This window comes from Trachinotus anak, unplaced genomic scaffold (assembly GCF_046630095.1).
Source record: "Trachinotus anak isolate AG129_WGS33_773 ecotype Australia unplaced genomic scaffold, CSIRO_AGI_Tana_v1 ptg000011l, whole genome shotgun sequence".
Taxonomy (NCBI): domain Eukaryota; kingdom Metazoa; phylum Chordata; class Actinopteri; order Carangiformes; family Carangidae; genus Trachinotus; species Trachinotus anak.
In genome coordinates this window covers 19,369,325-19,384,161 of record NW_027273862.1, presented here as the reverse complement: position 1 = coordinate 19,384,161, position 14,837 = coordinate 19,369,325, and the positions used below count along the sequence as shown (strand labels likewise).

General features: G+C 44.5%; 1 protein-coding gene across 9 annotated transcripts in view; it reads right to left on the bottom strand.

Moving 5' to 3' along the window:
• The window catches only part of cbfa2t3 (CBFA2/RUNX1 partner transcriptional co-repressor 3), a 45,435-nt gene that overhangs the window by 6,165 nt on the left and 24,433 nt on the right, over positions 1-14,837 (bottom strand). For 6 of the 9 annotated variants that reach the window (XM_071488724.1, XM_071488722.1, XM_071488730.1 and 3 more), the window contains 10 exons: positions 13,503-13,658; positions 10,930-11,171; positions 10,737-10,826; positions 9,406-9,587; positions 6,332-6,615; positions 5,130-5,215; positions 3,603-3,885; positions 3,046-3,114; positions 2,276-2,329; positions 363-553 (listed from right to left, as the gene is read on the bottom strand). In XM_071488724.1, the coding sequence (XP_071344825.1) occupies positions 363-553; positions 2,276-2,329; positions 3,046-3,114; positions 3,603-3,885; positions 5,130-5,215; positions 6,332-6,615; positions 9,406-9,587; positions 10,737-10,826; positions 10,930-11,171; positions 13,503-13,658 (1,637 nt within the window). The remainder of the gene's footprint in view (positions 1-362; positions 554-2,275; positions 2,330-3,045; positions 3,115-3,602; positions 3,886-5,129; positions 5,216-6,331; positions 6,616-9,405; positions 9,588-10,736; positions 10,827-10,929; positions 11,172-13,502; positions 13,659-14,837) is intronic. The other 3 variants (XM_071488725.1, XM_071488723.1, XM_071488726.1) reach the window with 3 other exon arrangements.

Genomic DNA, 14,837 nt, shown 5'->3' with positions numbered 1-14,837 from the left:
GATTTGATTTTAAGGCTTTAAGAACTGTTCCATCACCACTGGTTTGTGTTACCAGCAGGTGGTGGTCAACTGCTCTGTAATGGCCTCAGCCTGGCACTCTGCTCCAACCATCTGGGTCTGTCTGCTTTTATTTACAAAGACAACTGGACTGCTTCAGCAATAATGATGACAACCTGCTGCAGCACCAAACCAAAAGCAGCCAGCTGTATGGATTACACAATACAGGAGCAGCTTAGAGGAACAAAGTGAAGTGTAATGGAGGGAAATAGAGAATGCTGAAAAGACAGCTGAACAATGAGGATTTAAAGAACAAGTAAGGGGAGAATGAGGCAAAATGTGGGTAGGGGGTCTGTGGTACTCACTTCACTGGAGTCCTCCTGTTGGTTGATGACTGTTAGTGCATCCTCAGAGGCTTGCCTCTTGGCCTCGGCCAGCGCCCTCTCCATCTTAGAGCGTTCGGCTGAAATCATCTCATGAGCCTTCCTCTCAGCGTCTGACACCGCCTTCTGCAGCTCTGACATCGCCTGTCGCTTCACCTCATTCACAGCCTCCTCTGAGAGAGAGGAACAGAGGGAGAGAGGTGTTAGTGCTTATGACCATCATCCCATCCTGTCGGCTCCTTCATCCTTTATTAAGGCTCTTTAAGCTGCCATCTTGTTGCGTCTCAGCGAACAGATGTACATCATCCAAGATTTAAAACTTTCTGCCAGAAAAGGGAAACAGCCAGACCTCAATAATTAATTCAAACACGTCTGGCCACAATAATTTTCAGTGCTGACAACAGCAGATGTCTCCAAAGTTTTGTTACCAACTTGGCTGTTCAGCCAACATCCTGGGATTCCCTGTTTGCACGAGTGTCATCTTGTCATAAGAATAATTTTAATAGAAGTTGTTAGACAGAGTTTACAGAGACGAGTGAACTGTTTCCCCAGCAGCAGGCATGCATGTCTCCACTGCAGGGCTTCCTATGTTGTGGATTTTATCATGGGGCCTTTTGTTCTTCCAGCACAAGCATGAACCGAATGAGTGAGGAGGCTGTTTTTACAACAGGCAGGTGTGTAGACTCCTTTCCAGATGGCAGTCTAAAATAGAAACTTCCCCTTGCCCCTTCTCAGTAAGAGGCAGCAGTGATTACATTTTGCCATCTTTCATTATCGGCCTCACGGTGCACAACAAATGCACAGTACAGGATTTCACATGAGAAATAGGTTGCCAAATATACACTATTTATTAATCAAACGCTAATGTGGTGATCACAAAGTATGAATTCCCCCACAATGTCATTTTCTTCTGCCATCAATGACAGGCAGAGTTTTTACAGACTAAATGATTTTTCTCCCTCCTGCTCCACCTCCTCCAGATGTGCCAAGTAGAGACGCATACACACGCACTAAGACGCGCATACACACAAATGACACATACAAGTGGCGCTCCAGATGTGTTAGCCCAACCAAGTAGGAGGCGAGACTGATACTGTTCTCTCCACTGCTCTCTATTTCCTCCAGTCAGTGTTTGTTTGAGAGAGAACTCATAAATAACTGTCACTTTTCCTTGCCGCTCCACTCCAGTTGTTTCAAACTACTGTGGAAAAAGATAGGCCGTGGTAGAGGGATGCATGTGTGCATGTTACTTCTCTATGTGCATGTGTGCATGTCAGTGCCTGATTGCTATGCTCATATGCTAAAAAGTTAGTATTCTGCCAATCCTGTCACCATACAGTCACACTCAGACACACGTCTCCATACTTCCCCTCATCCTGTCTCTACCTTTATCCTTCATTTCATTTCTACTCCTTTTTTCCCCTTTTCTTCCTCCCCTCCTCCCCCTCCTCCTTTTCCCTTTTCTTCTTTCTTTCTTGCAAACACTATCTGCATTATCCCGAGCTTCTCAATTATCTGGCCTAATGCATGCACCACTAAGATTAGTTTGCAAATTTAATTAATTCTTATCAAGGAGACTGCATAGCAGATGCTGGGGCAATTAGCACTTAATGGAAAACATGGGGGCAGCAATATTAACGTTTTAATTCCACAGGGATTTGGCAAGTCCCTGAGACGTGTTATTTCTGTCTACTTTCTCACACTTCAGATCTTATTTTTCAAAAGCGTTGCAGTCTCTCAACCTGAACCAGACCAGAGAATACGTGTCTGGTTTTAATTAAAAGCAAGAGGTGCTGCAGCTCCATCAGGCAGACTACCTGGCTGCTGAGATAGGGGTGACACACACACACACAAACACTAGAGGTGAGATGTTGGGAGTGAGATATGTTACTCACCCTGCTTGTTTTGGAGGTGCTTTAGTGCTGGGGAGAGCGGGATGCTTGTAGTACCTGTATGAAAAACAACTGCAATTAAAAGAGCTTTTTCTGCTGGTGAAAATGCAGCACAGTATTTTGCCAACAGCAGCAGCATCTTTGCTCCGCAGGGTATTGGAGTATGACTGCAACATAATAGTGCTGGGACTGGCGTGGAACAAGGGCTGAGCCGGATGACTCCTGGGATGGGCTCTATCTAACATGCAGTATACAAGGAGGCCCATGCAGTGCAATACCCCCACCTGCTTTCCATTTGTCAACAAACTGAGTCAAAAATAAGAACCATGATCCAGATTTTGTATTTCTAAATATCTGCATTTGATTCACTTCAGTAATGCATCCATGTTCTGTGCATGAGGCTAGAAAACAATCACATTGAAAAAAAAAACAAAACTTGGGAGTGTGTGTTTCTCATGGCAATGGAGACAAGTTGCGCTCCAAGCTGTGCTGCGCTGCTGTGGCCTGCCTTGGGGCCAGGTGACTGCATTTTCACTGCAGCTTTAACTGCAGTGGCCTTTCATAGGGGTGACAGATGCAGGACATTGTGCCCAAGTGTCTACAATCCTCTGGCCTGTTGGACCTACGGCTGCAAAAGCTCTTTTCTGCCTGTCTCTGTAGCGAGGGTGAGGGCCGTGAAGACTGATGATGGTGATTGTGTGTGTGTTTTGTTAGTCTGTGTCGGGGTCAATCATGAAGACAATAGAGAAAAAAATAGGATGTTTGGCTCTTACCAGCTTTCCTCCAGATCTCCTCTGGCAGGTATCCTGAGGGAGGCCTGTGTAAGAAGTCTCGGTGGATCTCTGAAACACACAAACAGGCACACACTCAGTCTCAATTAAAAAAACACACACACACACACAGTGACAGAGTCTTGATCTGCACAGGCACACATCTACAAGTCTCCCCTATAGTTTCCAGTTCTATTTTTGGGACAAGTACAAAAAAACGTGTGTGACAACATCAGTAAATAAGCTCTCATCAACTTTTCAAATTTCTGGAAAGAAATGGGAACATGGGAGTTAGAAGTGAATACCAATCCTAATGATGAATGAGCATGCTGGCAACATGAGGGTGTAATCAGTTGTTTAAAGATCCAGGATGTTGCAAGAAGATTTGTATTGCCTCACAGTGTGAGCTAAAATTTTTAAATTTGGAGAAAAATATGATAATCTAACTGGCTTTTTGTGTTTGAAATTGATATATTAAAGCATTTTCAGCATTTCAAATAAGCCCTACCTTGATGTGAGTGTTTTGCTTTGCCAAACATACCCTGTGTGTGTTTGTCTACCTGTCTGTCTGCCTGTCTGCCTTTCAGCAGCCGAAGAAGTTCCTATGGGCAGTGACTCGCTGCTGCTAGCTGTGTTGGAGGAGGAGTTGTGGTGAGGAGTAGGAGGAGGAAGAGGAGGAGGAAGGCAGTGCTGTCCGTTGCTCCCACCTTTTTTCATCTCCTCCACGTCACTGTAGCGCCGAATCCAGTGATTCATCTCCTCCCGGTCGGCCTCCTGGCAGCGGCGCAGCACCGTCAGAGAGCGGCGCGTCTTCTCCACCATGTCCATGATGCAGTTCAGCAGCTGCGGTGGGACAGGATTGAGGATGACTTGAAACATTTGCTTAAAGTGATAAAGGAGCACAAGGAGAAGTCTGACATTCATTTGACATTTAGTTCAAAATATAAATCCCTACCTCCCAGATCCCTGTCCTCATTCCCCAAAAACTAACAGAAAATAGCAAAAACTTTTATCATCTACACAACATTTTCACAGTAGTAGACTTTGAAATGAATCAAACTTGATAAGTCCATAAAAACTCCACAGATCAGGTGAACAAAGCCCTTTCAAAGGGAAAGCGTTACTTTTGGAGCCACTGAGCTAGTGTGTAAATCTACCCACTATTTTAATCCATCCCAAAACACATACCACCCAGCAAACGTGTGTGTTTGTGTGTGACTGTGAGTTACTGTCTGTCCCAATCTGTTTATGGATTGGGAGTTTGTCAGTGAATCTCGATGTCTAAGAGCATTACAACAACGATAAATTAACAGCTGGACTGCCGATAAAATTGTTGAGCCCGTTCCTTTCACCCTCCTGCGCCGTCCTCTGCCAACTCAACACATTTCCTCTCTTTTCTCTCCTTCCCCCTCTGTTGTAAACAGTGTCACTTTTTTCCACAGTGCCCTGTGTTTCCAGACCCGGCCCAGTCTGCTAAATGGGTTTAGCATGGTTGACATTCAATCCATATCATTATTCCCATTCATCTTTCCCTCTCTCTGCCTCTGCCTCCTTTCCTCTGTCTCTCTGCCCCCCTCCCTCCCCTCTGAGTTAGCTATATTTATTTCAGTGAAGTGTTTCTAATTTGGCAGGGGTCCAGGCCTGGCCGGTTCTCTCCATGACTGCAGCTCTTGTCTCAGCTGCTCTCCCCAGCTGGAGCTGCTCTCTGCTAGGTCCTGAGCTCCATCTGGAGCCCTGTTTCTGTGTGTGTGTGTGTGTGTGTGTGTGTGTGTGTGTGTGTGTGTGGTGTGTGCATGATTTTGTCTTCAGTTGGGTGCCAGGAAGCCAGATAGGTATATGTCTGTTGTTCATTCACCACACGGACCTCATAAGGTCAGCTGTCCATCAACTGCTAACTCATATGGGGCAGAGGCTCATCTGTCTGTCATCAGTCCCTGTCCCTGTCATCTGCATGCCATCTTTAGCACTGAAACTAACTTTAATCACCTGCTGATCTCTTAGCTCTTTTTCTCCCTCTGCGTTATGATATTTATGAATGAAACAAAGAGTTGGCTGACATTAAACATGGCTACCGGTCTGATACGTACATTATCAAGGTGCTTCCATTCCTCTGCCCACTCTCGATCTGTAAGACGGTGGTCGATCACCTCCTCTTGGCGAGCTCCATGCACCGCTGCAACAAAAACACAGGACAGATCTCTGTTAGACTCATATGCAGTGCAGTTTACAGAACACTGTGTTGTTGACTCAGTAATACAGTACAGCAGTCCACAGTGGATACTTAACTACCTATGGGCAAAACTGAGTGTTTAACAAAGGGTAGCTTGGCTTCTCTATGAATGCATCTAATTTTATGGAAACCCGAACCAAACCCTCACCTACTTTCTAACCCTAAACTCAGTGTGACTGACTGCGAGCAACCTTGTGCCACCTTACGTTATCAAATCACAGCTCTCAAGTGGTTAACCTACACGTCTGGTATATCTATATTTTTTTAGTTGCTTTGGTTCTGCACTCAAGAACAAACTGCTTCAATGACCTGGAATTTTCTTTTATAATTAATATTAATATTGAAATAATTTCAAATTTTATAATTGTATCCCTATAATAAAACAAATATGTTTTGCATTTTCTCAGATTTGTGATTAGTAACTGTGTATGTCTATGTTTGTGGTTTCTGTCTGTGGGATGAATGAATTGCATTTTGTTTTATTTCATTTATTACATTCCTCTTCTTCGACATGTTACTTGTTGCTGTATGCGTTCTAATGTAAAGCACACTGAGGTGATGTAAAATGAAACATGCTATACAATAATTTCCTTCGTAATACACTCTCACAAGACTGTCCAAATTAAGCATGACCACAACAACTTCATGCTATATGTCAAGAGACTTAAACACCATACAGCATCAAATCCACAATACAATTTTTTTTATTTCAAATCTTTTAACAACGTAACTAGAAGGAGGCATTCAGGTGCCAATACTGTCGCCTCATGTCAAATCAATGAAACTAAGTGAGGCTAAGAATTCATCTCTTTCCTTTTGGGAAAAACAGAAGGAAGGCATATATGGTTGCCACAGTTGTAGCACATGGGCATGTATGGCTGTGGGCTTTATATAGCCACACTGCCACAAGGATTATCACACTGGACTGACAACTGGCCTTTGTTCTTCTTATACACCCCACTGACATATACACAAGCCCACTCAGTCTTGACCATATCAACTGTGGAGTATGTGACTGCAGCTTTATCTAACCATGCAAATGCTTTGCAGCTGTTCTACCTGTCTGCCGGTGCCTGTCTCGGGCGTCACGGTGTTCATTGTGTCTGTAAGCATCTCTATATTGGTGCGCCAGGGCCATGTCTTCTAAGCGATAGTGCTGGGGTCCCACTTGGGGGTTGGGTGGGTGGGGCAGGCCGTTGGGAGGGTGTGTGGGGAGGCCATTAGGAGGTGGATGAGCAGGAAGACCCGTGCTGGGGCTGAAGCGTTGACTAGGGCTGATGGTGCAGGGCCTCTTAGCTAGGTGCTCTGGGTGCAACCCTTCTCTCTCTGAGCTGTCTTTGGTCCTGTGGAGGAAGGCAGGGGAGTGGATTAAAACATGATTGAAAATTAAAATACTCAGCTGCTTCTACATATTATTACTAGATTTAAAAAGATTTAGAAATGAATTGTGCCACAGTTTACATTGATACGAATAAATGTAGAAGCCAACAAATTCAATATCCTTCAAAGAATGTTTTTCAAACTGACAATTATGGCAGTAGAATATGTCAGCACCACACACTGAACAGTACACAGCATAAAAAGCAGACCCAATGCAAAATACTGTGTTAACGAAGACAGGAAACATCCAATACCGAATTTAAAATCATGAGATGACAGCTGAACTGGTTGTTTTTCCAGCAGTGGGACGTGTAGTATATGTGTCGTATACAACATGATCTACAACATGACAGATCTTTGTTGTGTTTATTATTATTCCACAAATGTCCATCCAAGAATAGATTCAGCTGGACCAGTCAGAGATTGTTTTGATGCTAATGTGACTACACTCAATTACAAAAAGAATCTGCAACCGCATGATTCATTTCTCACCTCAGTTTTATTCATAAACTCGTTTTTGACACCACGTTAATGTGTGAAGGAAGAGAATTACATTTGTGCAGCCTACTTAATCTTCCTCCCGCTAGTCCATTCAGACCACAATGAGTAATGTGAAAACCAGATGGTTTTGCCAGGCTGAATATCCAGTGCCAGGGTATTACTTCATATTTCAGGAAAACATGCCCCAGCAAGGACCTTAACGCCCTTAACATCAGACCAAGAGGCAAACAAATAGACAGATGTGAGTCATTTCCTGATGTCTAATTGTATTTGTGATGAGCTAGTATTGCCTATATTACTTATTATAGTATCTGAAATACTGTAACCACTTAAGGTGACAGTAATCCTAAATTATGATGCATGATTATTAAAAGAAAACTCAGAAGTATGAATTAACAGCAGTTCTCTAATTTTAAACAAAAAAGAAAAAAATGAAAGAGTCAAAATCTGTCCTTAACTATGTCTCCAGATGCAACAAGAACTTTGAAACGCTGCGATATGATGTAGTGATGTAAGCATGATGTGATGTGACTATTTGCTCTGAGAAAAAGGAGTGCCACGGCGAAAAGATTATCTGTCAAATGACAAATCACAGTTTACCATAAACTGTCGTAATAATTTATTTTTCAAAGATTAAAACATCTGGTGTTGTTGACTGTACCTGTTTGAGGAGGCTTGAGCAAGAAACACAATCTCGTTTTCGAAAGTTCAACAACTCCCACACGGTGTGTGCAAACACACAAGCACGTGTGTCTGTGTATCCCTGCTGAGATCTGCTTATTGTTCAGTTACAGTAAGGCCGCAGCTTTCGCACAGCTGTACGCCATATGTATCAAACAAAGCCAAGTCCAACTGTACACTCCGCGTCTCAAGCTCTTAATCTGAATATCCCTCAGCCTACTCTTAGATTGCAAGTATTTCTCCCTCTTCCTCCCACTCTGCGCTCAGGCTTAAGGGGCAATATGGGCTGAATGCTGTGTGTTTGGCAGATGTTTAGTGACACTCATTTGTGTCTGTGTACTTTAACTGTGTGTGTGTGTGTGTGTGTGTGTGTTTATCTGTGTGAGCGAGGTTGTGTTTTTGAGCCATCTGGACAGTTTAAATGGGAGTGTTGATATTAATCTTTTTAGCTGGATGGCAATAGCCAGGCATTCGGATGGAAATCACTCCTTATCATCCTGGGGATCAAAGGCGAATAAATGAAACGCTGGCTTGTGTAGATGATATGTATTTATATGTGTATGTGTTTCTGTATATGTGTGTGTGTGTGTGTGTGTGTGTATGTGTATGTGTTTCTGTATATGTGTGTGTGTGTGTGTGTGTGTGCTCATTCTCGGTTATTCATGTGTATATATTTGTGCATGTCAGCTATACTCACACACATCCCTGGCTCTAGTATCTGACAAATCAGAGGGACAGCTGGCACAACATAGGCCCTGCCCCAGCTTGACCCCTCCCCCGCCCCTCAACCCCAGCCCAGGCTGCTGTGTATAAGCCAGAGGTTGGGAGGCGGAGGTGTGCGGATTACAGAGGGATTGCACGTTCTGCTCCAACCCCTAGTTCCATCCACACCCCCACACCCCCCCCTCACCCTCCATCCCCCTCCACCCCCCACCCCCCACTCAGGATGTGCTCAGTGTTATGGTCAGCACATCACCATCTGGACACATCCCTGACATATGGACAGCTGCTGGGAGCCTGCAGGTCAGGCAGTCGGAGAGAGCGAGAGGGAGAGAAATTGGTGAAGAAGAGATGAGAAAAGGACAATAATGCCAGTAAAAGAAGAAGATACAAAAGGGACAAAAGGGAAATGCCTGTTAATTCTCTCATGTGTCATCTTCTTAGCTGGGTGAATAAAGGAGCGCACCGGGACAATATGGGACAATAGTAAAATCATGGCTCACTGTTGGTCTTTTTCTCTGTCTTTGGGTTGTACTTCACTCCCTCCTCTCTTCTCTGCCTTTCTCTCTCTTCTGCTTCTCAATCTCTCTCTTTATTTTCATACTCTACATTTATCTCAACCCTCCCTCCCGGACAGCTGGCAGAGCCAGCCTAGCATCAGGGCTGTCCAGACTTCCGCCTCCCGCACAGAGGACTCCCCTCCCCTTGTTGCATGGCATTCTGAAATACGCTGAAAAAATTAATTTACAACGCTGTTTCTGTGAGTCTGCCAATGTATGTGGGCCTCTGAAGTCTGTCTGTGTGTGTGTGTGTGTGTGTGTGTTTTCTTGTGTTTATTGGAGAGACGCTACCTGTCAGGGGTCCTTCTCTTGCCGTGCTCATTCATCTCCAGCATAATCTCGGAGGAGTCGAGGGGCGAACTGGCATTGGCGTCCAGGAGAAGCTGCTCGTGTTGGGCCAGATACTGAGCTGGAGTCTGCTTGGCCAACCTGGCACAGTGGAGCAACTCTCTCTGCAGCAGAGGCAGGTTTGCCTTCAGTGGTAAAAAGAGGGAACACCTCTGGATTAGGAATGAAACAAGTTGCAGTAGGAAGGATGAAGGATAAGTGGGTTGAGAGTGAAATGATGCCAGATCAGGGTAAGAAAAAATAAGAATAAGTCAAAACCTATTATTTGGCTGGACTTTGTATGGTCAATGTGCAAAATTGAGGACGTATTTGAAAGCTGTTGTGGAACCACTGTAAAAATAATGACATCATCACATCATATTTGCATTCAGCCTCGTGTCAGCTGATTTCAGCTCTTTGTCCATTTACCTCTCTGCTACTCTCTGTGCTCACATGTACCGTATTTGAATACAGCCAAATTCCAATTGAAGCTGTTCTTATTTACACATTTTTAAGTTTCTGTTGTCAGACAACAGAACAAGTTTGAAATAGTGACTGAAATGTGGCCTATTAAGAAAGCCAATGGGGAAACTCCAACTCAGTCACGTGGCTTTCAGCTGACCAATGGTGGAACTTTGATTCAGTCAGTCAGTCAGTCACAGACATTCATGATTATAGGGCTGGCCCTGCTATTGTAGTCCAGCTGCAAAGAAAGTGATAGATGAAGAGACAGGATGAGATAAGACAGGTCCCCTGACACATTCCTCTGCCATGTGTCTCTCCTTCTCTCCGGGGTGTACTGGTGTGTATTTTGTATGTGTGTGTGTGTGTGTGTGTGTGTGTGTGTGTGTGTGTGTCTGTATGTGTGCATAACAGTGCTGTCAAATAGGTCTCTCAGACCTGTCTGGTTGATATAACACAGCCATTGCTGCAATGTCCCAGATGCAGAGGATCATTGCACAGCAGGAGGTCTGACACACACACACACACACACACACCACTTTTAAAACACATTCACATATCCTACCATTTTTCATAATAGTGCAAGTGCAGTGTGCACAGTATACAGCCATAGGTTTCTGATCCAGAGGAGGTTTCCCTCCCTGCCTCTCTATGAACCCATTCTGAGGCAGAATAGGGAGGATCACAGAGGACAGGAAAACATAACTGCATACAAACTAACACGCAGTCCTGAACACTGGCCATATGGACAGGGGCAGTAAACTATGCTCTTGTCAACTGGATACATCAGGTTTGATTTATCTTACATAAAATCTGTACATTTAGACACTTACCTTCAGGAAGGGAATGACGAATGGCCTCAGAGGGAAGTTGGTGGCCTCATGAAGTTTGGAGTGAAACTCTTCAATAGTGAGGGTGGAGTTCTGTCAAAGACAACACAAAGAGCAAGTTATGTGTGTGTAGACACACAAGTTATAGCATAAATGTTATCACACTTTCTTCCAGAGCCATCAAATCAGAATTTACCACAAGCCCCAACACAAGGCTGCGCACTCTCTCTCCGATCTCAGGCGATATGTCGTTGCCAAACTGCTGCAGCGTGGTGAGGAAGCGCTTCAGCTTGCAGAGTTGCCGGGCACCACAAGCTGGCGGGAGCTGCTGGTTGGACAGTGAGGCCGTTGAAGACATGGCTGGCCCGTTACTGAAGCCGTTAGGAGTGGATGGAGCGCCGTTCAGCGATGTAGGAGAGTGGCTGCTCCCATTCAGCACTGCAGATAAAGAGACAGAAGGAAGAGACGATGTGAAATGGGTCAGTATGGCGGTGCCTGGGGGGCATCTGTCAGATCTGGGGGCACGATGAGGGGAGAAGCACTGACATCCTGCTGAGAGAGGGGTGTGTGGGTCAGATTAAATATGAGTAAAGCACACAATAGACTCAACTTTTACACCTTGCCAACAGTCGATGACAGTCGATGATGACTACATGTTGTGCTGTTTCCTGCCAGTTTGAGTGAGCGCTGTGAGCGCGTGTGTGTTTGTGTGTGTGTTTGCAGTAACTTCAGCTGTCTCACAAGTGGTACATTTGACCCCTTCCACCACTCCACCCCCGTGCCCCCATATCAGTCTCTTCCATCCTGCTCCTCACCCTCACCCCCTCACTCACTCACTAGGACACAACTATAAGAGGAACTTGTTAAAGAGGTGCCAAAAATAGTCCTGTGGACCATGTTACTTTTATTCCAGTAGCAGGTGTGTAGCCAAATCTGGACCTGCACCTGTCCACCAGCTGAAAGTAGATTTGCAGCTTTAAGGTTCAGAATAGACACAGAACTCACATACACATACACATACACATACACATACACATACACATACACATATATAATCACTCACATATTCTCCGAATGCAGGCACAAACAAACTCACAAATACACAGGAGCTCTCTCTCTCTCTCTCTCTCTCTCTCTCTCTCTCTCTCACACACACACACACACACACACACACACACAAAAAAACACGTTTGACCTTACTCCTGTTTTCATATTTTCATTTCCTACCCAGATGACTCAAAATAAATGCAAAAAACATTGTCAGTCTAAGATAGGATTTATGAAATCTCTCTTGTCTCTCATAATTGTAATCTTATTTTAGAATTATGCATTTGCATGCATTAGATCTGTGTAGCAGCAGCAACTTAATCTTTTCAAAATGTATTTGCAGGCGTCCCCAGTGAGCCACTGTAGACTGTAACGCTATATCTCGCCATCATACTTCAAAACAAGACTATATACAGTTCAGTTGTTCAGTAGTCTAGTTGCTGTGGTTCCTCACCGGCGTGTTTGTTGCTCTAATCTGTGGGTCGAGGGCCTGAACTCATAAGGACTAACCCATGTGATCCTAACAGGCAGCGCTTGTGCTCTGGCTTTAGAGAGAGGGAGAGGTGCAAGGAGAGAGCTACACTGCTGACCGCCTGCCACAACAGGTGAAACAACATGGCCTGTCATTGCTATATAGGGAAGAAAGTAGTCTACACACCGCAACACCACCCTGGCTGATGTCCCCTGTATCCACCGCCGCCTGACCAGCTGGTAAACAACATAGACACACTCACACATGCACTCAAAGACACTTGTCCCACCAGCAAGGGCATTCTGCGCACCAAAAGGCACTCACAATCACACACACCGAAAGATGCCTGCAGAGACACACACCTGACACACACATGACATCAACACTTGTTCACCCGAACAGGGAAGAAACACATATTTGGAATTTCTCCTCATGTAAAGTGTTGGTGACAGTTGACTTAAGAGGGACAAATGTAGATGGCCTCTGAGGTATTGCAAATGTGTAAAATGTTACTCTTTACAGATTGATGGTTGAATAATTTTATTCTAATCAGTGGTCTTAACTGCACAAGGTGAAATACCGTTGTAACAAGAGTAGCGTGCCCGCGACTTTTACTTTGAGACAAAATTTAGATCCATATTTTGGGGCATTTTTGCTTTTATTTGGCAGTGGACAGACAAACAAACTGAGAGAGACAGGGAATGGCATGCAACAAAGGTCCAACTGGGATCAAACTGTAAACTTTGAAAACACAGTATATGATATGCATCTTAACATCTAGGCCACTGTTTGCTCCAATTTAGCGCAGTTTTAACTAATGGACATCAAAATGGCATTTGACCTAAAAATGACAAAATCTAGGCTAAGTTTTGCATGTCAGATCTGCAGAGAAACATTATTTGCAGTGCTGTAGATACGAGCTCACATAACTATGTCTATCTTCCTCAATGCTTACTCTCGAAATGAAGAGTTAGAGCTGTTCCAGTGCTGGTTTGCTGGTCCAGCATCTATCCCAGCTCACTGTTTTAACTGCCTGCTGACGTGACGTATCAACACAAAAGGATCATCTTCAAGTCAAAGACAAGACACAACTCACAGCATGTAAGATGAACAATTAAACAGCGAAATAGTAAAAAAATTAAAGTAAAGGTAAAAATAATACTGACCGTAAATGAACATTTCATAGTACAAAGTTTGACTTCAAGTGTCATTAATTTCAGAAAATAAGCAAAAATGGGAAGGATCCTTACTTGATTTACTGGTGGTGGGGGTGAATGAAGCGCTGCGATTGGTTGCTTGGCTGACAGCCGGGGGTGGTGGAGGCATGGTGGGTGGGGTGGACCTGGGCTGGGTTTTCACATCCGCAGGTGAATCTGGCATTGTTCCAACCTTCTGCACTCTGCTACCTGAGATATGAAGGAAGAATAAGAAAGACAGTCATCATCATGGAGCTCCAGTATGTAAAAAAAAAAAAATCATACTTTCAAAGTGGAGACAGCTGGTTAAGGAGGAGAGCACTGACATTTTCACCTGGGAACCATCGATTGTTTCCTTAAACCAAAAGCCCCATAAAAAGAAGCAAAACAAATCAATGCGGAGGGTGGAAATGAATCCAAACTTGTATTGTGTTGGAGATTCATGGGCCTGGGAGACATACAGTAACACCTGCTCACTCGCTCAGCTGCTGCTGACTGAAATCCCCCCTTCTCCTCCCTCTCTCGCTCTCCTTCACACATACATACTCCATGTAGCTCTGACATCCCAATCAGTGCCCCTCCACTCTAACCTCCAACCCCCAGACACACACAGACACACACACACAAATACACATGAACATGCACGCACTCCTCCCCGCCTGTCCTCTCTCGTCCCCTAGTTCAGACAGCCGGCTTGACAGCCAGTGACAAGTGCAGCTGGATCTGCTGCTGTCCATCACCGTGGACTGGCTTTCAGCAGAGCTTCGTCCTACTACCGGAGGCTCCACTGTTCTCTGCCAGACACCCCTGCCAGGACCAAACAAGGCAAGGCTAGGCTCTGTATCGTGAAGGGAATGGATGGTACAGCAAGGGGCATGAGAAGAAAAATGACCAAGGGCGGATGTGCCATAGGCGCAAACATGTGCAAGGACTGCATCTTCCACAAAAAACACTATCGTGCACAAAACTGTATTCAATACAGTACATATACTATATACATAAGCAGGTTTATCATTTGGTGATGTAGCTGCAGAGTGTTGACTGTCCTTCTGTCTATGTGTCCATCTGTCAATGCAACTGCTGGAACCAGATCCTTGTGCAATGTAAACCTGAGCTGAGAGGCTGACTTTTGCACCCTGTGAGGAGATAGCTCTTAAATGTGTGTACATGTGCGACTGGCAGAGAGTGTAATAAATTTGCACTATACAATGAGAGACAATGAAATCAATATGCAGCACAGTTCATGCATCAGTGCAGAAATGTGTGCCTTTCCATTCAAGCACTACACAACTTTATTATGTAGAGTGCACATGTGCATACATAATGGAAGAGTAAGGAGAGAGGGCCATCTTCTATACTCTGCCAAGGCAGATGTAAACCACATTGTTG